General features: G+C 39.0%; 2 protein-coding genes across 2 annotated transcripts; one reads left to right on the forward strand and one right to left on the reverse strand.

The window, feature by feature from the left end:
• Nucleotides 1–2,532: 2,532 nt before the first annotated feature.
• Nucleotides 2,533–6,010, forward strand: LOC112179093 (short-chain dehydrogenase TIC 32 B, chloroplastic). The gene is made up of 7 exons (XM_024317419.2): nucleotides 2,533–2,732; nucleotides 3,593–3,824; nucleotides 3,971–4,050; nucleotides 4,943–5,096; nucleotides 5,193–5,271; nucleotides 5,423–5,510; nucleotides 5,614–6,010. The coding sequence occupies exons 1-7, from the start codon at nucleotides 2,594–2,596 to the stop codon at nucleotides 5,841–5,843; spliced, it is 1,002 nt and encodes a 333-aa protein (XP_024173187.1). The 5' UTR covers nucleotides 2,533–2,593; the 3' UTR covers nucleotides 5,844–6,010.
• Nucleotides 6,011–19,651: 13,641 nt separating this feature from the next.
• LOC112179369 (kinetochore protein SPC25 homolog) lies at nucleotides 19,652–22,106 on the reverse strand. Its single transcript, XM_024317768.2, has 8 exons — nucleotides 21,828–22,106; nucleotides 21,605–21,670; nucleotides 21,217–21,363; nucleotides 20,907–21,005; nucleotides 20,732–20,821; nucleotides 20,513–20,635; nucleotides 20,059–20,288; nucleotides 19,652–19,963 (listed from the first exon to the last, which is right to left on the reverse strand). Exons 1-8 carry the CDS (start codon nucleotides 21,994–21,996, stop codon nucleotides 19,952–19,954), a joined length of 936 nt encoding a protein of 311 aa, XP_024173536.1. The 5' UTR covers nucleotides 21,997–22,106; the 3' UTR covers nucleotides 19,652–19,951.
• Nucleotides 22,107–26,196: the final 4,090 nt, after the last annotated feature.

The raw sequence follows: 26,196 nt of genomic DNA on the forward strand, positions 1-26,196 counted from the left end.
ATTGCCGTAGCAGAGCCGTCGCCAATGCTCTTTTGCCACAACAAAAGAGGTTTTTGCGACGGCGTGGCCCGTGGCTAATGCAATTTTTTTTTTTAAGTGGTACCAAGTCTGAGAAAGAGACAACAGAAAATTAATAATGTGGGTGTGGATTTTAATCTACTAATTTTGTCCACTAAATCTATTTTTTTAATGTGAACGTTTTCCACCTTCTCTTAATAAATTGTCGTATGACTCACATATTGGGGAAATTATTACATGCATCCTCCCAAGTAGCAACTCTTTGCCCCCATATAATATCCGCATAAACAGCTAGCTGGCCTCTGTTTAGGGTTGCTTATTTTGCTGGATATGTTTTTTGTTTGAATTGCATATAGATCGAACTTGTCAAGCTAGCTTTTTGAAAATACCTTTAGAACCTACTAAACTTATAATTTTGTCTAACCTAGCTACTACGCTGTTTTTACTTAATTAGTGCTATAAGCTTTTCAAGTAAATTCTTACAGAAGAAAAAAACGGAGGATGCATGATCGAGGACATCCTAATCAGAGAATTCTCCCATTTGTTTTTGTTCGAAAAGCAATGACATGATCTTGAAATATAGGTCACGCCCACGACAAAACTATGTGCAAAACAGTTTGAATACAAAAGCAAATTAAGCCCTTCTTCCTCTTCACCTTTTGTATTCCACAAGCATGTATCTGTAATGGCGCACTGTACGCACAGATCGAAGACTGGCATTCCATTCAAGCTAAGCTAGCTCAGCAACTTTAATACTTTTATCATGCCATGATCGAATGCGAAGATCTAGCTAGCCAGGGCAAACACTGTACAGAGAGAGAGAGAGAGGTGCTTCTTCATGTGTGGCAAGTCATGAGAGGTGTATGGAGAAGAGGAAACAGGAGGGGTCCCTTGTGCAATAGCCAGTTCACACTCCATTGTTGAGGAGTCGACCTCAGTGTTCTCTTTTAGTCCATGAAAGAGCCAACACCGCGCATCATTTCTATACAAGAAAGTAAAGGTTAATTGATCGAATGTGAAAAATGGCCATAGGGACAAAAAGGAGACGTGAGAGACAGATCGCACGCAACAAAGCATTTCTGTCTACTGCAAAAATCACCTAAAGTCTACAATTTCAATCTCTTCTGTTTCGTAGAATACAAAAACATTCTCAATAAAGAACATTGTCTGTAATTATATCATATGCAACATCATTTTCTTCTTGCTGTGCACGTGTGGGGTTCTCAATTCGCACAAATTTTTGTTTTGCTTTTTCTGGGGTCTTAGCCCTTTTCTGCTTTCGTGCATGCAGAATGATGCAGATGCTGGAAACGGAACTACTTGGATGAATTCACACATACATATATGGTCTTGTTTAGAATTTTTTTTCTATTTAATTAATTTAATTCATATGTAGCAGATGATTCTTTATTGTCTGGCAAGTGTTAATTTATTATCTTGTCTTTATCGTTTAGAGTTTAGAATTTAATTAATTAATAGATTAATTCAAACTCTGTATTCTCAACAGTAACCAATTTTGAGCAGTACTTCGTCCGCCATACGACTAGACATTGTTATACACATAACGCATGGCAATGTAAAGACTAAAGAATAACTTTCTTCCAAATCCTTGTCATCAACTTGCATTTCATTTCATCAAATGAAACAATATATCGTTGACGTACAAGGTTTATAATCCGATATAAAACACAATTAATTGATCCACATATGGACCATATATATGTGTCCATGTGCATGGTACGTGTGCTATGATGCAACTAACTAAAAGCTGTCATGTTTTACCTCCGCGCGGATCTCTCTCTGGATTAGACTAACTTGTTAAAGTAGTAATCTGCAGGTTGATTAATCTTCATTTCTACTTAAATATTGCAATCAAGCACCTAATCAAAGCACAAATGTCATCCTTATAATTACTTTTTGGGTTCGGCCGGCATTAAGGACAGTAATTTCCCACAAGATGATTAGCTAAGAAGAAATTGTCCATTAAGCAAAATTAATTCTGGCCACCCCAACCAATCAAATCCAAGTTTATAAGATAATTAAAAAAATAAGTGGTTAACAATTAACCACACCATTACTTTACCCCCAAACTAATATCCTACTTAATTAATTCAGTGACGGTACCTCTTTTTGTGATAGATGATCATGATTAATTATATCTATGATAACTTTAATTAATTAAGCAATAAAATGCACTTGAAATTGCAATTAATCAAGCCTGAAATTGACAGACAGTAATAATGAGAAACAAAGACAAAAAACTAATGGTGCATTTTTGCTCTAAAAGTAATAAACTTTGAACTTTGAAGTTAATCACTTTATCCCATGGACCATTGGATATAATTACAATAAGTAGTCTGGACCAATCATTTGTATTGACTGGTGACAGAAACTTCCAATATTTGTGTTTATTGGTCGAGACCACACTAGTTAGGGTGGTCGAATGACTACCCTAAAACTCTCCACGTCCACTGTGTTGTACTATAAATTCTGTAATTCTTTCTACCCAGAATAGGTCTCTTCTAATTTGCTGTAGTCTAGCTAGGATAATATTCTTTCTTGGAAATTATCCACCATGAAAGAAACACTAAAGTACTTGGCAGGAATTGCAGGGCCAAGTGGTTATGGCTCAAAATCAACTGCCGAACAAGTTACTCAAGATTATTGTTGGTCTTCATCAGTGCCTTCTCATCGTCTAACTGCAATAATCACTGGTTAGTTTCATTCATGGTCTCGGACTTATAGAATATCTGTATGGATGTATGATAAAGACATGCATATATTCATCTCATTCTCTTCTGTAATATTTAGTACTATGATAAACTCTAGATTTTATATACATGATGAAGATTTCTATTTTTGTCCTTTAATTTTCACTGTCTAACAGAATATATATATATATATATATATATAGTTTTCTGATGGATGTTCAAGTCTTCAAGAGTGGATTTTTTTCTAAAGAAAAACTCACCTTAATTTGTGATGAAGATCTATATATTATGTTTTCATATATATTTGGTCAACTTTCACCAACAGAGAACTGAAAGAGTTGCCAATTCTTATCGAGTGTTGGAAATTTTCTAGAGTATCATCAGAGAAGTGTAGTGTGTGTGTGTGTGTATCTTAGCTGCTTCTAAGATGCTTCTGCAAGCTTTAATCTCTCTCTCTCTCTCTCTCTCTCTGTGAAAGCTATCTGCAGAGATGGAACATATCTGACAAGATCTCTCTGGAGAACATACATTCCTACCCTTTTTTCCCAACAATTTTCTAATATACTACTTTAATTAATAAATTATATATAATTCTAATATATAAACAATTCTAAGATTCTAAGTTCTATAGAGTATAAGTTAGTGGCTCTTTTTGGCTCTGGCAAGATATTGTTTTGTCTCTTTTGATCAATAGTAATTTCTTATTGGTTCAGAGTTGTTCTCAGTACTGCTTTCTGGACCATTGTTTGGAAACCAATAGTGATCACGTACCTACTTTCATGAACAGGAATTAAAAAAATTAACAAACATATTGGTGTTTAATTAAAGAGCTAATTTCTGTGTTGAATATGCAAAATGTTTAGGAGCAACTTCAGGGATTGGAGCTGAAACTGCCAGAGTATTGGCGAAGAGAGGGGTGAGGATTGTGATGCCGGCAAGAGACTTGGCGAAGGCGTCGAAAGTGAAGGAGGGAATCCAAAGGGAGAATCCAAAGGCTGAGGTTATAATAATGGAGATTGATTTGAGCTCCCTTACTTCTGTTAATAGATTCTGCTCCCAGTTCTTGGCTCTAAGACTACCCCTCAATATCCTCATGTGAGTTTCCTCATTCTTCTGATGGTGATTATTCGTGTGTTTCCTTTTTAAGCTCGATATATATACCGTTTAGACTATCGGACCGACCAATGTCAGAACTTGTTGTTCATGGCACTGATGCATGAAATCCTCAATTTAATTTGCAGAAACAATGGAGGGATATATTCTAAAGGTTTGGAGTATTCTGAGGACAAGATTGAGATGACATTTGCTACAAATTACTTGGGTATCTCTCTATATCACTATGCATACATCTTTATTTGAGTCACGCACATGGATATTTAAAATGAGTTTAGTTCATTTTCGGTCATGTGCTAATTAGTTGAATTTTCATTTGGTCCTTATGCTATAAATTTAGTCAATTTTAATAGTGTGTTTTCAAATGTTTAAAATCCCAAGCACTTTTGTCAAATTCCATCAAATTGATGTCATAATTCACATGCTAACATCATGTTGTTCACAAGTTCTTAGACTCGTGAACATGTATGATTCAACAAATTGTCGATCAATCAAATATGTGTAAATAGTTAAAGTAATACGCATTGATAAATATATGTGAACAAAATTATGCACAAATGTACATAAAATCCACCGTTTCTGTTCCGTATTTAATTTAATATAATCAAGTAAAAGTGACCAAAATCAAATGACGTTGATATAATATAAAAACCAGCACAATGATTATATCTTCCCTAAATTCACAACACAATAACCAAAAACCTGATATTCGAGGGAAATGTGTTGAACCCAAAAAGATATTAGGAATCTATTTATGCAAACTTGGTGATTGACAAGCATATCCAGGTTCCTCATGGGACAGGAATAGACTGCCTTTACCCTCCCACAATTTCTTGGGATACAACCTTAGGACCCCTCTCCCAAAACATGACAAAAAAAGTTGGGACATTCCCGTATAGTTTGTACCATTAATGGACCACAAGTCCACAAGGGCACGTTTATGGATTGGACAACAATGTTCATATTCTAGCTCGTCGTTGTGTGAACCACCATTTTAGGCAAAGCATGCATGAGCATTCAATCATTTCTGTATTGTGCTAGCTAGCTAAGGCATGTAGGATTGAGGGTATGAATCTGATCACTTGGGGTTTCTTTTGCAGGCCATCATTTTTTGACAGAAAAGCTGCTGGAAAAAATGGTGGAAACGGCAGCTCAGACTGGCATCCGGGGAAGAATCATTAATGTTTCTTCTGTGATCCACAGCTGGGTGAAGAGGGAGAGTTTCTGCTTTAATCAACTGCTCAACCCAAAGAAGTAAATTTCATAAACTTTCATCTAATTGACCATTACTAATTAGACAGTGATTATATATTAGCAGGTAATTAACTATAATTAGTTTCATTCATGCAGTTACAATGGCACAAAAGCATATGCACAGTCCAAATTGGCCAACATACTGCATGTCAAGGAATTGGCCAAACAGCTTAAGGTAATTTCGTGAGAAATTAGTATGTGAAAGTGAAACGATTACAATAATTACATGTGGATAATGGCATGTTGTATTAGAATTAGCATCCCTCCGCATCGTCGGAATAATATCTCGGCGTCTCACTCAGCGGAGTGTTTCCTTATCTTTACAGGCGAGAAATGCAAGAGTAACCATCAATGCAGTACACCCGGGAATCGTGAAAACCGGAATTATTAGAGCTCACAAGGGCTTTATCACAGGCATGGATTCAAGATCTTTCCTCGATCTAGTTCAAAATCTACATGTGAATCAAATTTGCAGTAGTGCAAAATGAAATCTAATAAACTTTTCCTTCTCATGCAGATTCTGTGTTCTTCATAGCATCCAAGTTACTAAAATCAACATCTCAGGGTGCTTCAACAACATGTTATGTTGCTTTAAGCCCAGAATTAGAAGGGGTAACAGGAAAGTACTTTGCAGACTGCAATGAGAACGAGTGCTCAAATCTAGCAAATGATGAATCAGAAGCATACAAGTTATGGAAGCAAACTCGTTTTCTAATCCATAGACGACTATGTCAACCAACAGCTTAATCGGTGCTCGGTCATTCTGTCATGTATATATAAGCACTTACAAGAGCTTACACAACTAAAAAATAATCTTCATCACTACCCTAATTTTTTTTTTTTTTTGAATAAAGGGCTGGTGCGGCTGCCCTCAAGCCTTGATTAATGAAACTGTCGAATACAAGGGGGAGACATTGAGCTTGAACCCCTGATTACAATAGGCAACTAGAGAACATCTTGAAATAATATCATGACTCTTTACTAAACAATTGTATTTAATTACGCACCAACTAGCAAAGAGCGCTCTACATGCGACTCTATTTGCTTTACAGCGGTGACACAACGAAAAGATAACTCGATCTGTAACTCGATTACAGCATAGCATAATATCCATACTCACAGATTTCTCATCATGTTGCCACTGGAAAATACATCCAGTGACACAAAGTTTCACCCTGCCACTAGGAGGCAGCGATCATTTGACCAAGTAAGAAACTCGCCGCCTACCTAGAGCAGACATATTATTGCCACTAAGAGTTTGCGACCATTTGCCAACGCAAGGAACTCGCCACCAACTTAGAGCAGACCAGGCACATAGAGTGCACATACCAGGACCAAGCCCACATACTCCTACCTGCACTCGATAGGGACTTATTGAAAATAAAAGGCAATACAAGAAAACAGAAAAGTAACACTGGACCAGGGCCAAAGACTAGCTAGCCCAGGCCCAGGCCCAACTACCAAAGAGCCCAAATCCAAATGGAAAACGGCAGAGTCTGTGATACCAGCAACTTGCCTGCAAATCCGGCACCGTCCCACCATCGGCAGCCTCTCCCTTCGTCCTTGGCCATGCACCGAGCGAACACAGGCCATCTCTCCCTCCTGCCATCATTCGCCAAATGCCAGCAAGGATCTCCAGCTCTCCCAGCCACCCCTATCTCTGGATCGGAACCTGGCATGCTAAACCAGATCGGTGCTTTCCTATCAGATCTGAGCACTGCCAATCCCAACGTCGTCGCCAACCCCCTCCAACAAGTCCGCTTCTCTAGCCAAAAAAGGACTCTGAGATCCCTTCAACGATGACTGACCAGCACCACCCACCATCCTTCAAACCGCCGTCGAAACTCCCTTCGGAAACCTACGATCTCAAACAAGAAACCGGATTGTCATCCTCTCCTCTTCCCCTCAGACTTGGTTTATTAAGGGAGAGCCCACGTTGTCCATGATGGATCCATTGCACAAACCCGTCCGGCCGCCCCCCTGCTTTTTGACGAGGCCAGAGGCCAGCGCCGACTTGGAGGGCCGCCGGACGAGAGAGAAGTTTTGACCGAATAAGAGATTTCAGATACGTGCGTGCGGCACGTTCCTTTTTTTCTTTCTTTACCCTAAACTTTTATGATAAATAAATTGTAATCGTCAAAACTTTAAAGGAATGACAATGAATCTCCTGTTTTAAGTTTAACTACAAATAGCATAATCATACAAACTTTCAACTTAAAAGAAACCACAAAAATATATTCAAACTATGTTCCAAAACTTGGTTAATATTTTCTCTTTGTTTTGTCTAATTTTTGTTATCTCAGTATATATGCTCTTTTAATTTACTTTTTACATAGTTTTTCTTGAACATGTGTATCACTTTGATGGCTGAAATTCGTGCCTCGCTTTCCCCACGATGACTTGGTACATTTACCAAGCCTTGCCTACCTCTTGGCTCATCTAAAACTCATTAACTATTTCTAACTATTTCATTAGAAAAATAATTTCTCACTTCTTACATACACTTTACTATCGTACTTTGATAATCCTACTACTTATACTTTTTTGAATCAAAGGAGGTCAGTCAAATTTATAATTCAGCAAGCAGTACCAGAAACGACACACCCCTGAGGGGTCGACAGTAAGAGTCGTCTTTTAGGACATACAAATGACTTATTCTAAGAAAACAGAACCTCTCACTCCTGGGTACACCCACATTTTAAGGACATTCAAGCACCTTTATTCTAACAGAACCTAGCAACTCAGAATCAAAATAAACAAATGTAACAATCGAGCAACTAGATCCTGCGACCCAAGTAAAAGTTAAACAATAAAGAAAGAAGCCCTAAGGGCCTTTTGGGCCCAAAACAACCCTATTCAACCCAAGCCCAATATCCAAGATGGAGCCCAACAATCCAAGGTTGCAGAAACCCTAGCAATCGAATGCTCCACCACGCAGCCACCCCTGACGACTCCACTGACCATGCCAGGCTCGTCAGATGTGTCGTCCCTGCCAGGCCCGTCTCCGTCACCTGCACTCCAGTAAGCTAATGAGCCGAGTGGCTCCTCCAACAAGAAGTACATGTTCGTCACCACCAACAAAGGATCCAAGTTCGACATAGCCAAAGCCACCCTCAACTTTGGCAACCCTGAGGCAAAGCCACCGTCACCACAAGCTCGATGTAGAAGCCATAGAGTGCCTCCATCATCCTAGATCGGATCACCTAGCGTTGATGATCCTCCTAACCCAGCCATTATATCAACTCTAGCCCTCACACCTTGAGGACGTCCAAGAAGAAAACCTCGACCACCGTCATCACAGGCCGTGATAACAGGAAGAAGAAATAGGCCACAACCTATCGATACGGATAGCTGTCGAGCAGGCCCATAACCACCATAGATTAGACAAGAGAGGAGTGAGAAAACACCCTTCACCGTCACAAGTACAGGACCGCCACCAATTAGGACCAGCCGTCGTCGAGAGAACTCTCTCGTGAGAGCCAGAGAGAAAAGCATGGTTTTTTAACCTATGCTTAAAAAACTACAGTCGCGCAATAATTAAGATAGATCAGTCTAAACCTTTTTCAGAAAATTTCAGGTAAGATCGATGTTTCCAATTCCTACTACATATACTTTATTAGAAAAATAATTTCTCACTTCTTACACACGTTTTTCTGTCATATTTTGATATTCCTACTATTTAAAACATTTGCTTTAGTCTTTCGTCTTTGGAGAAAGAAAATGAAAATAATTTTATATTTTATCTTTTATTTTTCATCTGAACGGATTGGCTCCATGCATCATTATCGAAGTAAAGCCCCAAGTCCTGTGGTTCTATTATCATCATAATATTGGCTAAAAATTCCAAATCCGGCGGTTGTTTTAACTATTTTTTTATTTATTTTTTTTAACAAAAATAACATTTAGAAAAATCTCTAGAGCAAACAAAGTTTACAATATCAAACAATAAGGCTCTAGAGGCTTGAATTGGAACTCTATTTTTCCACGATGTTACCGCATTATACCTGTGGCCTAACAAAGTTTGCCTCCTGTTGACACCCAAATTTCCACAAGCTCAAATGTAACGAGTGACAGGCAAAGGGGACGACGAGTCATCTACCTCGCAACCTAATTGGGCCTTCGAGCAAGCCCACTTCACGTCAAAAGGAAGCTCTTTACGAGAAGCCCAAATGCTCAAAAGATTGACATGCATTTTCAAAGAAGCCAACACGCTTATTTACCATGCAATACGCGTAGACGCAAGCTACGTTTGGGGCTTATACGGAAGGGTATGGTGTGGAAGGTAACGGATCATGTGAGGCCCATTGTTATGATAAGGCCCCTCGATAATTTTGGCCTTGGGAACCAAAATTCATGCTTGAAGGACCAATATCTTAACATGAGCTAGTGGAGAGATGAAAACAGGCCCAACAAGACTTAGAGCCCACTAGAGTCACTTCCCTACCCAAAGTCCATTACACCAGTCTCTAGCACAAAACTCGTTGGAATCGTCTTCTTCCCAAACCAGAAACGTTGTTCTATCAAGCTGTTGTTGGGATTATTGCTTCACCCTCTCCGGTAAGAGCCCCGAATCTATGGAAAAACTTTCCAATTCGTATCTTCCGAAATCCTGCTTCAACTTCCAATAACCCTTAGATTTTTGTGATCCCAATTTACAATAGCAGAAATTAGGGGATTAGGAACCCTTAAAGATCACAGCAGCACAAAATTTGGGATCCCCATCACCGTCCTGTACCACCAATCGTCACCCTCATAGCCAGAGCAAGCTTTCACTCTTTTGGTTTCATGGGGAAAACAAAAGCTGAAAGCTTTAGAATGATCCCACCAAAACAGAGAATACCCTTTCAAAGCCTCTGGTTCTTGGCACAAATCTTCCCCGTCTATCTCCTCTATAAAAGGCGAGTTCATTGCCATTGGAAAGCAAGCCACAACAACCCAGAAACATCAAGCAAAAGATCAAGCTCTATCTCTGAATCCCTAGCCATCAATTCCTCCAAATCAACCTTAACCCAAAAACCCAGAAATCATGTCATTGCCTGAACACTCTCTCTCTGCTAAACTCCCTAGCATCTAGCTCCCACACCACATCTACATGTAAGTTCTGTTCTCTTGAAATCTAATCCAATTGCTGCTGTTATTATCTAAATCGCTGCTGTTATCATCCAATTCAATTGCTGCTGTTATTATCTAGTGCAATCACTGCCGTTATCACCTAGCTAGTCACAATGAGGTTGTTCTCAAGTCCAACCTTTGATCAATTTTGGGCCTAGTCTTGCTTAATCAAGAGGGCCCTGTTGCAAAAGATCCAAAACACAAAATTGCCCTCACACCTCCCTTAACAGATGCTTGAAAGAAATTGAAGAAAAGTAAGAAACAAGCTGCCTAATACCTTCAATAATTTTAATCAATCTCCAAGGAGGGCAATTACTCCATTAATAACATCAGTTCTTTTAACTAGTTATTAGCTTTAATTAAGGGTGGTGGTATTGACACACCCTTTTTCGCTATTCACACGCCCCATCTACTTTTCTATTACTTTAATTTAATTTTCTTTTACAAATTACCCTAATTACCATCCCTTTCAATTATGTTTTTTTTTTTTTTTGGCAAATCAATCATCCCTACCATTTTTTCTCATCATCATTCTATCTTTCATCCTCAACATGGGCTCGGACCCAAACTCCATCATTTACCTCAAGTCACCCCCGTCTGCTTCATACACCCCCATATCTGCACCTCATCAATCAAGCTATTCGAGAAAGACTCACACACCTTCTTAATCGCCATGTTTAACGAGCCCACACCAAAATGAAGGAATAGATCACCCACACAAAACTCCTCACTCTGGAAAACAATGCCACACTGATGACATAGAAATCAAGGTCGTGAATTTAAAGTATGACAACGACGAATTGGGGGACCTCGGGGATTCCAAACCCTTTGGGTTAGATTTTAATCAAAGGAGGATCCATCACCGAGTCACAACCCAATTGAAATTTTCAAATTCTGTGGCTTTGTTTGCTTCTCTTTGCTGGTTTTGGCCTTTTAGTTTTTCTTATAATGGTAGTGAGGTTTTGAGGTGGCTGGCGAGGCGACACATAACGGAGAGGTGCTATCCCCACCTGGAAACTCCGTAAGTTGTGTCGGATGATTAATTTGCCTAATAAAATAAAAAAAATAAAAAATAAAAACGAAACATAATTGCAAGGAAAGGTAGTTAGGCTAATTTGTAAAAAAAAAATGTGAATTAAAGTAAGGGTTTTTTACTTCAACAGTACCTGAACACTTCGAGAACTTTTAAAATGATACCTGAACTTTCAAAGTTATCAATGTGATACCTGAACTCATTTTTTCTTATCAACATCATACCTCCGCCCATATTCCGTCACGATGTCGTTAAATATAAGCGTGTGACTTCCACATGACTGTATTTTGAAGGAAAAAATTGTCATATGACTCTAACTTATTATTAAAAAATAAAATTAAAAAAATTCGAAATTCTTCTCAATTTTGTGGACAAAAAAAAAATGCAGAGGAGTCCTCCTTCACTACCACCACCACGACGCAAGCCCTAGACAACTACTCTTCCTCCAACTACACCACCATATCCCTGGAATCAACTTGAATCTGATGATTGGACATTATCTCCAGTGAGTTTGCTCACCCTTTTGGAATCAAACTCCTGAAGCAACCTCCCTATCAACTCGAAGGTGGCCTTTGAAAAGGTGTCGGAGTGGTCGGGCATGTTCTGGCCTGACGACGATCTACGAACTCCTGAAACAACCAACTCAAACGCCTTTCTTTTGCCTCACGACAATCTCAAATAGCGGCGATCAAATTCCAATTTCTAGAGAAGCTCAAAGTCGGAGACTCATCATAATTCAAAGATCGAAAATCGAAAATCAATGATTTTAGGTCTCTGCTAGGTCTCAGAGAAGCTCAAATAAACCTTATTATGGACCTCCCACCTCACCACCGCGAAACGTCAATACACGTTATATCACCGTAACCAAAGCTCCCACTTGGATCCGTACGGCGGTTTCTATTACGTTCGTTCATTTTGATACAGAAATATTGAATCTGAATTTTGTTTTTGTGTGTGATTTAGATCGGCTGAGCATGGATGATTTCAAGGTGGTGTATGAGAGAAATGGTCAAGCATGCTAATGGAGGTAGGGGGTAGAGTCTAGCGTGAGAGAGATTGCATTTGCAGAAGACAAGTGATGGAGAGAGTAGGGGAAGAAGACGAGAGGTGGAGATGGTAGAAAAAAATGATTAAAAAAAAAGATAAGACAAATATGTATTAAAATTAAAAATAGGTAAAATATCAAATATACCCCTAGATTTAAGGCAAATCAGTCTTTTGATCATCATTTGATGCCTAACATGCGTTACACGTGCTCAGATTAACGGCACCGTGGCCAAATATGTGCGGAGGTACGACGTTGTTAAGAAAAAATGAGTCAAGGTATCACATTGATAACTTTGAAAGTTTAGGTATCATTTTAAAAGTCGTCGAAGTGTTCAGACACTGTTGAAGTAAAAGACCCTTAAAGTAATCAAAATATAGGGGGTGTGTAAATAGAAGAAAAAAAAGTATGCCAATAACACCGCCCGGTTGTAGAGAAACTAAAATTGAGAGGAATTTGCTGTATATTCTCATTGATAATAGGGGCCTCTTTATATAGAGGATTACAATACATAGAATCCAAATCATACAGGAAAGTAATCATACATTGAATAGGAATCTAGATCCTTCTAATGTAACCCTATTACCACTAGGCCAAGTAACCTAGAGTTTGGGCCAGACACAGAATAAAAATTTACTTAAACACTCCCCCTTGTGTCTCCCAAATGCGGTGCTTCTCTCGTTGCCTCGCTAACAACCTTGTCGAGTAACAAAAACTCAGTAGGACAAAAATAACCTCCGTCGAAAGGGAAAAAGAGCACAACACACCCTTCACGTTTCGAGACCATGCATGTAGACATCTCCCCCTGATGTCTGCATCTCCCCCTGATGACTATGGTCATGGGAGTTCGGATACCTTCCACAAACGATGCTATCAACATGTTTCTCGAAAGTAGAATTTAGGCAATGACTTAGTGTGCAATTCTGCCATACTGTCCTCAAATCAAACCTAGTTCACCTTGATCTTGAGGAGAGTCTGTTGTTGCTGATTATTCTTGGTGTTGTCGCTTTTGATGTAGCCTTGCTTCATTTGTTCAAAACAAGTAGCATTATCCTAAATGCTCATAGGCTCATTTGTGGTAGACTTAAACCACAATTGTTCGAACATGCGTAATTATGGATCCAATCCATATACATTCACGAACCACTTCATGAAGAGCAATAATCTCTGTATTGTTCAAAGATATAGCGACTATGGTCTATTTTGTAGACCTCCAAGATATCACGGTCTTTACCCAAAGTGAACACATAACCCATTTAGGAACGATCTTTGTGAGGGTCAGAGAGGTACCCAACATCAGCAAAACCTTCCAAAACGCTAACGTCATTTTGGGATGGGGAGAGGGGACGCAGTCTAGTGTTGGCGGCGTTCCTAGTGTGTGATGGGTCCAAATCCATCACCTCCCTGTAGGGATAGAACAACCCCATATCAATTGTACATCTCAAGTACCGAAAGATATCTTTTACACAAATCCAATGGAGTACGTTGGCGCAAATCTATACATAGCTAACAAGTTCACAACGTATGAGATGTCCGGTCTTAAGTAATGCTCCTATTGTACTTAAGTAAGACACTCCTGCCTCTAGCACATCTTTGTCATCATCCTTTGGACGAGGAGGATCCTTTTCATGATCAAGACTACGGACGATCATGGTGGTGCTTGAAGGCTTGACCTTGTCAAAATGCCTAAGCATCTCTCAACACGATGCTCAAGTTCCAAACTGAGACATAATCGTGTTCTCCCAAAATTGTTTATCTCAAACTCTGATTTCAAGTGTTCAGCGGTTTCTCTTAACTCTTTAAGGGCTTCCAATGAAGATCATGTCCAACATAAACCGCTATAGAATCTGAAACTTATTATGGAAACGAGTGAGCATATCCCTTCCCAATCAAGTAGTCACTTTAGTGAGCATTTCAATCTTATTGCAAACACGCTCCGTGGTCTGGAGCCACTTGACTTGGGTAAATAAAGTTCACCATGAACCTTCATGTACATTCCGTATCTAGATCCCCATAGAGATAAATCCCCATAGAGATAGGTAGTGACCATATTTGTAAGCTGCATGTTCAGTTATTCGGAAACTACCAAACTGACAGGGTAGTGAAGTGCAATGACATCCATTACGAGAGCATATGTCTCATCGTAGTCGATTCCAGGGCGTTTTGTAAGAAGCCTTACACCATAAGGTGAGATTACCATCTCTTTTTCTCATCACTCATTCTAACGAAGACCCATTAGTCAGTAAGTTTTATGTTAGGAGGTGTTGGCATCACTGTCTCGAAAACCTTCCTCTTCGTTAGAGAATCCATCTTAACCTGGATCGCATCTTTCCATTTAGGCCAAATTTCTCTACGTTGGCATTCATTCATTAACAGAGCGTGGTTCGATATCATCGGACTCAACAAACTTATGCGCAACGAAATGTGAGACTACATCATCAATTATGATGATGTTTTTATCCCACGTATGTAATTTTCATAGAGCTCTATATTCTCAGGAATAGGTTGTGACGTTGAGGCGTCCCCCAACGGTAACCATAATCGAAAGATTCTCATGAGATGGATTTTGAGTCTTGATGATCAAAGGAGTAGAATGTGCCAAAGTATTATTCGAACCCACGGGCCTCCCATGCATCCTAGCTAGGGCCATGGCCTATAATGTCAGAGTGCCACTCTCTTTGGCGTTGGCACCATGCCTACCTCCGTGTAAGGTGGCGATACGTCCTCTCGTAGGGACGTACTTCCTTGCAGGCATATTTGTAGTAGATGTGTGATCTCGTCACTTTAGTAGGGATCGAGATGAGACATAGTGGGGACAGGCCATGACAATTCCTGTCGTTCCTGCTGAACATCTGTGTTCTTATCTCCCCCTAACGACGGGAAGACTGTCTCATCAAAGTGACATCCGCAAATCTAGCGGTAAGGAGATCGCCATGCAAGGGCATTAAGTGGAGGACGATTGTTGGAGTCTTAAATCCAACTGAGTTTCCCATTCGTCTGTAAGGACCCATCATAAAGCGTTGTGGCGGCGCAATTGGCACATAAATGGCACACCCAAATGTGCATAAGTACAAAATACTTGTACCTAGTCACTAGCTGTAACACATAGATACATTGAGTGGCGGTAGGTCGTAGACTAATTAACATAGCTGCATACGATATTGCATCACCCCAAGCGGATATAAGGAGATTGGTGCGCATTACCAATGTTTGGACTACCATCGTAGTCATTTCTGCGAGACTATTTGGGTGTGTACATGGGAATGTGATGTCCAACATCATTCCCATTGCAATAACCATCGAAAGTCTTCAATGTAAACTCTCTAGCATAGTCAAGTCCAATTGACTGAATAAGATGATCCGGGGAGTGAGCTCGTTGTCATATGATATGTGCTAGGAGTGTAGCATAAGCATCATTATAAGTGGACAATGGCACAACACGTGACCAGTGTGTTTGCGTGTCAACCAACATCATGAGATATTTAAACGTCCGCAGGTTAGTTGAATCAATCCACACGGATTCTATGTAAGAACAGAATGAGTATTTTCATATCATTTGCATAGGACTGTCTCAGTCCTAATTTCCCTAAGGAACGGGTTTTGTAAAATGAGTGAGAAGCCTTACAATCAACCAATGAGGATTTTGGTTAGGCCTAAGCATCTGAAACGCTATTTGAAGCAAAGTTAGAGATTGCAACATCACCAGGGGAGCCATCAACATGATGGATGCCATCCATGGCGTCATGGATAGGGACTCTGTCAGCCCTATGCGGGTAGCGAACGGTGGCGGTGCCCTAGGCAGCAGCGGCAGCCATACTTAGTTCAGGAACCAACTTTTGATTCGTGTTTCGTTTCGCTCGAGAGAATAGATGTCCATGTGAAGTATTTAGTAGGCAGATCATCATATCATGACCATGATGATTTATCTTGTCGTGACAAAGCCAATATGTGTCTAAATCCAAGATATATTCTCTCATAACTTTATTGGATTTAATAGCTCGAATAGTGACATAGAGTCCACTAGAGAGACACATAAACTTCTCTAAGATGCGCCTTTATTCGTAATCATTAGAAGTATTGCAAAGGAACTCATTTTCGTTCTTTCATGCGGTTTCACACGGAATACGTTGGCTGTTCATAGGTGCGATTTGCCTTAGGAGAGTAGAGAGTTTCTGTGACAGTAATCAAGGTGCCATTTGGCAAGGAGAACTTTGGCTATTCCATGTCCTTGACTTAATACTGATGGCCCAGCCATCGTAGTCATAAAGAAATATGCTCATAATGAAAATGGAGTCATAATGAAAGGAACTCGAAATTATATTCATAAGCCAACGGAGTACATCATTGTCTCTTAACCAGTAGCGGAATATAATCCAAATGCTAGCTAATGCAAAATGGTATTTACTACACAGTATATGATAATTCCCAATTACATCTCTTGGAAAAATAAAGACTTAAATAGAATTGGCGATCAATTGATCCCAGCCTGATTTGTAGTCTTCAACCTTTCACTCTAGATCATCTTCTTGATCTTCTTGTTCCACATAGTGAGTTTCTCTTGCTTCACAATATGCTTTGTAGGTGGTGACAATTTCTTCACGAGCTTTACAAATGTGTGCCCAATGACTGGATACTCCACATTGAGAACATACATCTCTTTGCTCAGACTCCATTGATTGAGGCGCTTTGAAAGCGTTATTTAGATGGCTCTTAGTATTGGTGGCACCACCAACATGGCCAGAGGCTTTGCCTCCCTCTCTCTTTCCACGTTGACCTCTTCGGTTCCGTGTTTATTATGGCCGTTACCTTTCCGAGTAGAGCGATTATATGGACCAGAACATCCAGAAGTATCCCTGAGATTAGGCTCTTAGGGGGCGCGACTATAATTGGACTTCAGAATATGCTTTGTTTCTACGGATCTTTTATTATAGTTCTTCACAAGGATGTTGTCATGCTTTTCAGAGACATTCATAGCTCCAATAAGCTCATGAAACCTTGTGATCCGTCCTGCAGTAACATCGATTTGATAGTTCTTAGCAACCATCAATGCAGAGACGGGGAAGGTAGATAGAGTCTTCTCAATCAACATCGCATTTGTGATCTCTTGACCACAGGATTCCATTAAGGATTTAATGCGAAGTGCTTATGAGTTATAGTCAAGAACTGACTTGAAATCACATAAGCCAAGGCTTTTCCATCTCACTTCTAGGTCAGGAAGCAGGGAGTCACGGACGTTGGCAAATCTTTCTTCGAGTGAGACCCACAGCCTTCTAGGATCTTCTTCATTCATACACTCATACTGGAGCGAATCATCCATATGACGAGTCATTAGGATGATGGCTTTCGCCTTATTTCCCTCTAAGGCTACTCTATTTGTTTCCAAAGCTTGAGCTTGCTCAACAGTTAGCACGTCCTGGCTAGTCTCGAGAATTATATCCAAGATTCCATCGGCCTTGACATGCTGGCGGACATCACGAACCCACCTGTGATATCCAGAGCCAGTTGTTCCTAATGGAGCAAAATCCAATTTGTTCAGGTTACTCATCTTGAAAGAGAACAAGAAAAATGGTCCGTTTCGGATCGAAAAAGACTACCACTAAAACAATGAAATTTCTTAGCATAGTCGCTTCCAAGAAAATCTGATTCCAATAGGGGTTTTGGATTAGATTGAAACAACGATGTATGTCGATGGCGGTCGCGGAGTTGCAATAGTCGTGCGGTCGAGGGCGAGTCGCAGGAATGAGGAGGTGCAGGGGTCGCGGGACTGCGGAGTCGCGAGGGTCGCAGAGTCGCAGGAGTGCGATATTGCGGTGTCGCGGGCGAGTTGCGGTGACACTGGGGTAGTAGGGTCGCGGTGTCGCTGGTGAGTCTCGGTTGCAAGGGCAGGCAAGCGGGTGCGAGGGCAGAAGGCAAGCAAAGCTTGCAGGCGCTGCAGGGGCAGCGAGGCTAACCTGGTAGGGTTAGCGTTGAGTTGTGACGAGGGGGCTGCGGGGGCAGTAGTACCGCAGGCAAGGCTAATCCGGTGGAGTTTGATCAATTTATGGGGTTTTGGTTTCTAAAGCTATGGTTAGGGCTCGTGCTGATAACGTGTTGTAGAGAAACTAAATTAAGAGAAATTTGCTGTATATTCTCATTGATAATAGGGGTCTCTTTATATAGAGGATTACAATGCATAGAATCCAAATCATACAAGAAAGTAATCATGCATTGAATAAGAATTTAGATCTTTCTAATGTAACTCTATTACCACTAGGCCAAAGAACTTAGAATTTGGGCTAGACACAGAATAGAGATTTACTTAAACACGCCCTTAATTAATTATATTTTCTTATATATTATATTTCTTTTCCATTGCACTGCTCTTTCCTTAATCTGGGAGAAGGTTTTAACGAGACCCCAAGTTCATTCATCATATCATACTAGTTTCCTCCAATATCTTAATATCCTATGATTGTATTTCTTCTGAAGCATCTATGCTTATGATATAAACTCTGTTTGTGTATTTGTTCATTCTAAATATATGCTGGTCATCTTATCATGCGTAATTGCGTATGGTGATTTTAACTAATATAATTCACCTGAATATTGCAAGTCACGAAGATTTTATTTGAACCTCTAAAAGTCTAAATTTACTATATATTTCATTTTGAAAATCTTATTTCACAGTTAAAAAGGCTTGGATTTCATTCCCACCCATTTTCGTAATAGAGTTCACTGTGTGGCTGTTTACCAGGGAGGAGAGCCATTGTGAATCACTCAGGAGCTACTTTGATTGGGATAATTGGAAATGAATTATGTACCATTTCGGTAGAAGTTCTCTAAAAAATAAAAATATAGACCTTATCACAGAGGCTACGTTTGAAACTGTTTCTAAAATTGACAGAAGCTCTTTCATAGCATCAAACCTAAACAATAATCACTTTCGCATAGCGAGCAAGATCCTAATTCAATGTTCTTTCCTAAATGCAGACCATCTACAATGAAAATTCTGACAGCTTAAAATAATAAAATGGCATTATCAACATGATTAAGGTTAGGGTTGGTTATGGTGAGACCTTGACAGCAACATTACAGAGGTCCCTAGCAATGTGCAAGAATATATTTATCGAAATCTATAGATCATACTTGCATTACCAAAGTGAAAACTGATAATAATTCTTACATCTACGTGAAAAATCACAGCGAATAATTGTCATAGAAGCAATAGTCAAACATTTCATAATCACAAGACTCGCAACCAATAAACATGAATCACATGGGGAGGTGAAAATACAACCAAACAGTTGCGGTGAAAAAGATGGTAATAGCATCTTATAACCAATGAGCTCTACTGCAAAAGTGCAGAGAAGTAAAAACGCATCACAATACCGAAATTATAACATATCAGCACACAAAATAAAGTGATATACACACATCCAGTACTACAGAATTTGGAAATTACATGCCCTACATTCCATCACATCAGCTTATCATTTCAGAAAAAACTACGTGAGCAAACCAAAAGCAACAAAGGTGATGCTGTCATGTTAATTTGCAGAACTTAATCCATGAAGCTCTTTCTTTCTGTCAGTTTAGGTTATTTGTGACAGCACTCAAGGTGTGAAGTATGATTATTTGACGAGGTTAGTACTCAAGTTAAAATGACAAACAGTCTGTCCTCCATCTTCATTTCTTGACCTGTCATGGATTTTCAATGGATGTCGATCAAAAAGTTTCTGCACCAGAGGGGTCCAAACCAGTAAAACAAGTAGCGAAAGAACTAAAGAAAATACCTTAAAACGAGGAGAGCGACGAAGAGACAATGCCGACCCAGGAGATAGACTTTGTGATTTATTCCACTTTCCAGGGCTAAGTTTCTTGACTTGTCTATCAGGTTTTTCATGTTGAACTTGGTGATGCTCATGACTCTTGGCAAAAGATTCACTTCTGACAGTTGACATTGACAAAGCTGGAGCAGACCCAGAAATTGTGGAATACTCTTGATGCATAACCATTGGTAACCCTGTTGAATCATAATGGACACATTATTTATCAGTAACAAAGAATAAAAGAGTACTAATCCTTCTCTCAATTGTCAACTGTAGTTGATGTACATATTTTCCTTTTTGGAACTAAATACTAAAGAACTGCTGAATTCGCTAGCATATATAAGAGAAGACCATTATTAGGGTGTGCTAGATTTCCATCATTCAGGATTTTAGGTAAAATGGAAGAGAGAAGTTGTACCTCGAGAGGCAGCTTCTTGAAACCTTTGTCTCATATCTCTGACAAATTTAAATAATCCATTGGTTCTGTTCAATTCATCTAACAACTCTTTGATCTCATTCAAGTGTGGATCACAATCTATCACTGAGAATTAAAAGAAATCAATATGCGGATGGTTAAGATGCACATTATTAGACAAATGAATATCAGACAATAACCTCTAGAAAGTACAATGCTTACAGGTGTACACATCATTTGCATGCCTAACAGTGAAGCAGAATTCCTCATCTGGATTTTTCAAGTTGATGTTCTTAAATGTGAATCTCACCCCTGGAAAAAAAAAAAAAAAAGGTTTTAATTCATTTTTCATAATATTTACATGATAAATTCTGCACAATCAAATGACTTCAATTACCATGTCCGCCTTCAATATAGAAACCAAGGACCTTATTATACCATGATATAACCTCTTCTATTTCTTCTTTACTGTCTTTGATAGACCTATCTTCAGATTCTGCCAATGTTAAAAACTTTCAGAAGTACAAATAGAAGAGTGGGAAAAAGCAGTTGTAAACACAAGCATACGTTTCTTCAAAATACAGAGTCTCCATCCTTATAAAAAAGCCAGAATGCGATCAAATAAGAACAAAAGAACACGTATTGACCATTATTGGAAAACGATATAAACTTAGTCCTACGCACCAAAACCGTCAAGAGGAAATTACCAGAAAATTGCTGAGAAAGAATTGCACCATACTCATCCCTCTTAGCCCTTTGATCTTGCACCACTCTCCTAAGTTCGTCTATTCTAGCTTTCCTGGCAGCAATCGCATCTGTCATTGCCATCCGCTTGGTCTCTTTACGAGTCTTTGCTACAAACCAATCAAACATATATGCACATAATAAAACACACTGAGATCAACTCATACAAAAAACAAAACAAAAAAACCAAGATTTCAGCCAATTGAAGTGATAATAATGGCAATGGATATGTTCCGCGCTATAATTATTGATTAACAACCGGAATGAAATTTCAATTTGAAATTTTACCACCGAGGTAATTCCTAATTCCAATTCAATAAATGCAGGTGGCAATGTGGCACAGACATTTACCTGCTAGGGCTTTAAACAATTCCTCCTCGGCTTCCCTCAGTTTAGCTTTAACCTGTCCGAGTTTCCCTAATTCCAAACAAAACAGAAAATTCAAAAGTCAATTAATACTTACACCATCCCCCAATCCGAAAACCCTAATTTCACAGCGAATCAATACAGTAACAATTGACAAGGCAAAAGCCCCAACGAAGCAAAGAGTTAAAAAGTGAAAAAGTGACTGGACCTTGGCAGTGGACGGTTTCTTGTACTCTGGCGCGGATCGAAGCCAGGGACTCGCGAAGCGCCGCCGCGGCAGAGTCCGCCTTCTGCAGGTGAGCCGGAATCTCTCTGTCGCAGGCCAGCTTTAGAGACTCCATTTTCGACCGTACGGATTCTTCTGGTTTGGTGTCCATCGCCGGAGACTAGAGTCTTTAGAGAGAGAGAGAGAGAGAGAGAGAGAGAGAGGGAGGGAGCGAGGAGTGAGAGTTTTGAATTTTTGGGTCAGAGGAGTGAGATGATGACTTTTTGAAAGAAAAAAAGTGTGAGAACTTTTTTCAGTTTTTGTTTTAAGTTTGAATTAAGTTTAGGTTTAAGCCCGCGCCACTTTTTAATTATTGGACCGGAATAAGATCGGCCGTGAACCCTAAGTACCCATATGGTTTGGGCCTGTTGTGCACTCATCATATGGTTTGTTGGGCTCGGCTCATTACCGAGAGGCCGCGTTTGTTGATAGATATTCATCAACGGTTATACTTATACCGAAACCGACTTAATTTTTATCGAGGGAGAAGACTCGAATTTGGGACATGTATCAACAAATGTCAAATGTCAATTGGCTAACGATTGATTTTTCCTCCATGCAAAAGATAAGGGGAAAGGTTAGAGGACGCAAAAGAAAAACTATTGTAAATTTAAGTCATGCAACGTGTTCTGGACTTCTGGCTACTTTTATATTATTCCAAGTGATTTAGTATGGTTTCAATGAAAATTCAACCCCGAACTGGATTTTGTTTCTAGACAAATTGATCTATACTCGATACTGGATTTTTTCTTAGCAGTGGCGGTTTTGATAACACCATCCTTGTGATCGAGAAACTTCCCATTCACATTAGGTGAGAATGAAAATAAATGGAAGATGGTTGGATCTTACTATTTAGAGGCAATGTTGAGAATAGATTATAACATTTTCTTTTATTAATTTTCTCCATAACCTCTTTATTATTGGTGAGAATTTACTTTGTAGATTGAGAAATACAAATATTGAGCCCCTCCATATATTTTGTCATTTGTTAAAGGAAAAACACATTATGTGTCTTCTTCAATCGTCAAAGTGATTGACGGAGAGGCAATCAAGTAATTAGCAATCACCATCAATCAGCATGGATTAAGGACCAATCAATAGTTAATGTCATCATTGTAATTGATATTTCCGTTGTAATTCTCTCCCTATATAAATGGGCTATGAAATGAAATGAGTAGACCAATTCCAATTTCAATTTTACTTTTACACGTTATCGGCACGCTCAAAGCAAATAGCCAAGAAAAAAAATTCTAATTTCCTAGTTTCTTTCTGTAGAAAAAAAAAAAAAAAAAAAACCCAAGTTTCAAAAGAAAAAAGTTTTTTTTTTTTTCTCTCTCTCTACCGGCAAACCCCACCGGCCTTCTGCTTGCATGTCCTCACCCCATGCCCACACACAGCAGCTCATTGCCAGCAAACCCCATCAGCCTGAGCTACTGCCCTCACAGCCACACAGATCCAAGCAGCCCCGCGCAGCCCCGCCTGCTCATCCTCCCTCTGCGCGCACAGCCCACTGCCCCAACGTAGCCTCTGCCCTGCGCACCCAGTCCACATAGGCCTGCAGCACCGCCTCCCTTACACCGAGCACTACACTTGAGCCTCACCTGCAGCCTCGACCCGCCTGCAGAACCAGACCCGATCTCGATCTCGACCTCAACGATTGAATCTACTCCAAATCGAATTCCGGCAACCTTCAGCTACCTGCCCAGATCATCGGCATTCATCTTCAGACGACCAACAGGTTTTTTCGGCGATCTGATCTGCACCTGCTTCTCACACTTCGACCAGCAAGTTTTTTTTCTCTCGACCCAACACACCATACAAGCCACGACGCAGCAGCTTTTGCTATTAAGAAAAAAAAAAACAGAACCAGAAGACGTGAAGAAGAGAGAGAGAGAGAAGAAAAAAACAAAAAGAAGAAAAAATAGAAAAGAAAAAAGAGCCTGCCAGAAAGAAAAAAGGCCCTATGGCCCACCTTTACAAAAAAAAAAAAAAAAAAAGAGGTCTTGCGGCCCAGAAAGAAAAAGAAAAGAAAAAAAGCCTTGTGGTCCATTGCTGGAAAAAAAAAAAAGAGGAAGCAGCCCAGTTTTTTTTCTTAAGTCCGAAAACATCGCTACGCACGCCTGCATCAATATTCGCGTGCGCTAGGATTGTTTTATTTTTCGAAACCAAGTATGTTCTCTTTAATTTATTTATTTTCATACGATGGTATATTTGATTATTTATTTTCTTGAGTATGCTTTATATTTTATTGTTTATGTTTTTATCGTGAACTTTTTAGCATGTTTCGTTAGATAATATTGATCCTCTTAAAGCATGTCTTGTTATTTATGTTTTACATAATTATGTTTAAGCATGTTTTAATTATGCTATAGTTTATACTTTATTTTGAACATGCCATATATATTTTGTTATATCTATACTATTATTAAGAGAATAGGCTTTGTTAGCCAAAATCAAAAATTTTGACAGATTTAACCCTGAAAGATTAAAAAACTTTGAAAATAAATTAAATCACAAGGGGTAAATATGACAATTACAAAATGAATTTTTATTAAAAATAAATAAATAAAAAATTTCTCATCTCCACTTTTCTCTCCCACTATTTTCTCTCTGCAATAACTGTATTTTTTTTTTTAATTTTCTTTAAAAAAAAATCTATTACACATGCAGAGCATGTATGAAGAACGCTAGTCAGTATTAATTAAGCCAATAAGGCTTAAGGTTAAATTTTCAATAATTCTACAATTGTCCTTGATTAATTAAAACTCTAATACTATAAACTTTAATAGATAATGGATAAAACAGTAAATTAAAAATAGGAAAAAGAAAGACAGGAAAAGAGAAAAAGAAAAGAAGAGAGAGAAGAAACTGTTAATCTCAATGTGGGAGGGCTTTTACTAGACGTGTGAGCAATGAATCACCAATTGTTATTTACCACAAGTCCAGAAACTGTATTATTCCTTATTTTTTATTGCAGTTTGATGAAGAAATAAATTATGTAAAACCAATTTTTTGATACAAAAAAACATTAAAAAAAACGTAAGCGTGTGTTAAGAGGCTAGCATTATTTATGCAATTGTGAGCATGTTTTGTGAATTTTATTTACTCTTATATAATTATTCCTAAGCATGCCTTTAATTATGCTATTGTTTATATTTTATTTTACGCATGCTATATTATTGCTATTATTATGTGTAACATATATTTTGGTATATATTTGTGAAATTCGAGCATGCCATGTAATTTAATTTAATATATGCTATGTTTTTATCATTATTTATTACGTGCTATGACTATTACTTGTTTAGAATACTATACAAATAATTGCATTTTGCCATGATAATGAAAGTTCATGCGCATTATAAATACACATTTACTGTGATAAAGTATTTTCACATAGCATCAAAAAAAATGTGACCATTACGAATCTTGGTCTTGAAATCTAATTCATATTTTTGGAAAATAATTCACGTGGATGTCTTTATGACTACGTAATTTATATATTCCCTCTTGTTTATGTAGATGGCTGATCCAACTCGACCTAAATTTGACGTCTTGGACTCAGAAGGACTTGAGTATCATCGTTGGGTTTCCGATGTAGAAACTGCCTTTGTGGCAAATGACTACACTGCCACCATTACCGACCCCAAAGATGATGAACTATCTAATAAGATGAAAGCAAATGCCTTAATGTTTCTGAGGCGACATATTGATCTTAGCCTACGCTGGGAGTACCTTCAGTTGAAGACACCCAAAAAACTGTGGGATGCGCTTAAGGGACGTTTTAGGAACATTCATGACACTTTGCTTCCAGAACTGGCTATTAAGTGGAATGGAACCCGCTTGCTTGACTATAAAAAGGTCAATGAATTCAACAAGGACATGTTGCGCTTAAAGGCACATCTCAATTTCTGTGGAAGGGAAATCACAGAAGATGATATGATCTCCAAGACTCTTACCACCTTTCCTACTTCAGCGTTTATACTAGCGAACCAGTATAAGTTGGAGTATGACAACAAAAGAATCACAACATTCAATAAGTTGATAAGCCTACTGCAAGTGACTAGTGACTAAGAGACATAATGAGGTTCGCTTGAACAACAATGCTAGGCCTACTGGGATAAAGAAAATTCCTGAGGCTAATTATGGAAAAATGAAAGGTGGAAAGAACTCCAATGCAAAGGGGTTTGGACGTGTTGATCCCTACCCACGTGGCAACAATGCACCATGTGCAAAGGGACGTAGAGGTGGTGGAAACAAGGTGCAAAAAGGCACCTAAGAACTCTTCAGTCAAACAGGATAGAGTTGGGAA

This window comes from Rosa chinensis, chromosome 7 (genome assembly GCF_002994745.2).
Source record: "Rosa chinensis cultivar Old Blush chromosome 7, RchiOBHm-V2, whole genome shotgun sequence".
In the NCBI taxonomy this organism is placed as follows: Eukaryota; Viridiplantae; Streptophyta; class Magnoliopsida; order Rosales; family Rosaceae; genus Rosa; species Rosa chinensis.

Excerpts from the sequence above, each read along its gene's own strand:
- LOC112179369 (XM_024317768.2), bottom strand. The coding sequence starts at position 21,996 with ATGGACACCAAACCAGAAGAATCCGTACGGTCGAAAATGGAGTCTCTA. Across the intron at positions 21,364-21,604 it reads ATTGTTTAAAGCCCTAGCAG|CAAAGACTCGTAAAGAGACC; the intron begins GTAAATGTCTGT and ends ATTGGTTTGTAG. Across the intron at positions 20,636-20,731 it reads TGCAAATGATGTGTACACCT|TGATAGATTGTGATCCACAC; the intron begins GTAAGCATTGTA and ends TTTAATTCTCAG.
- LOC112179093 (XM_024317419.2), top strand. The coding sequence starts at position 2,594 with ATGAAAGAAACACTAAAGTACTTGGCAGGAATTGCAGGGCCAAGTGGT. Across the intron at positions 4,051-4,942 it reads ATTTGCTACAAATTACTTGG|GCCATCATTTTTTGACAGAA; the intron begins GTATCTCTCTAT and ends TTTCTTTTGCAG. Across the intron at positions 5,511-5,613 it reads TCACAAGGGCTTTATCACAG|ATTCTGTGTTCTTCATAGCA; the intron begins GCATGGATTCAA and ends CTTCTCATGCAG.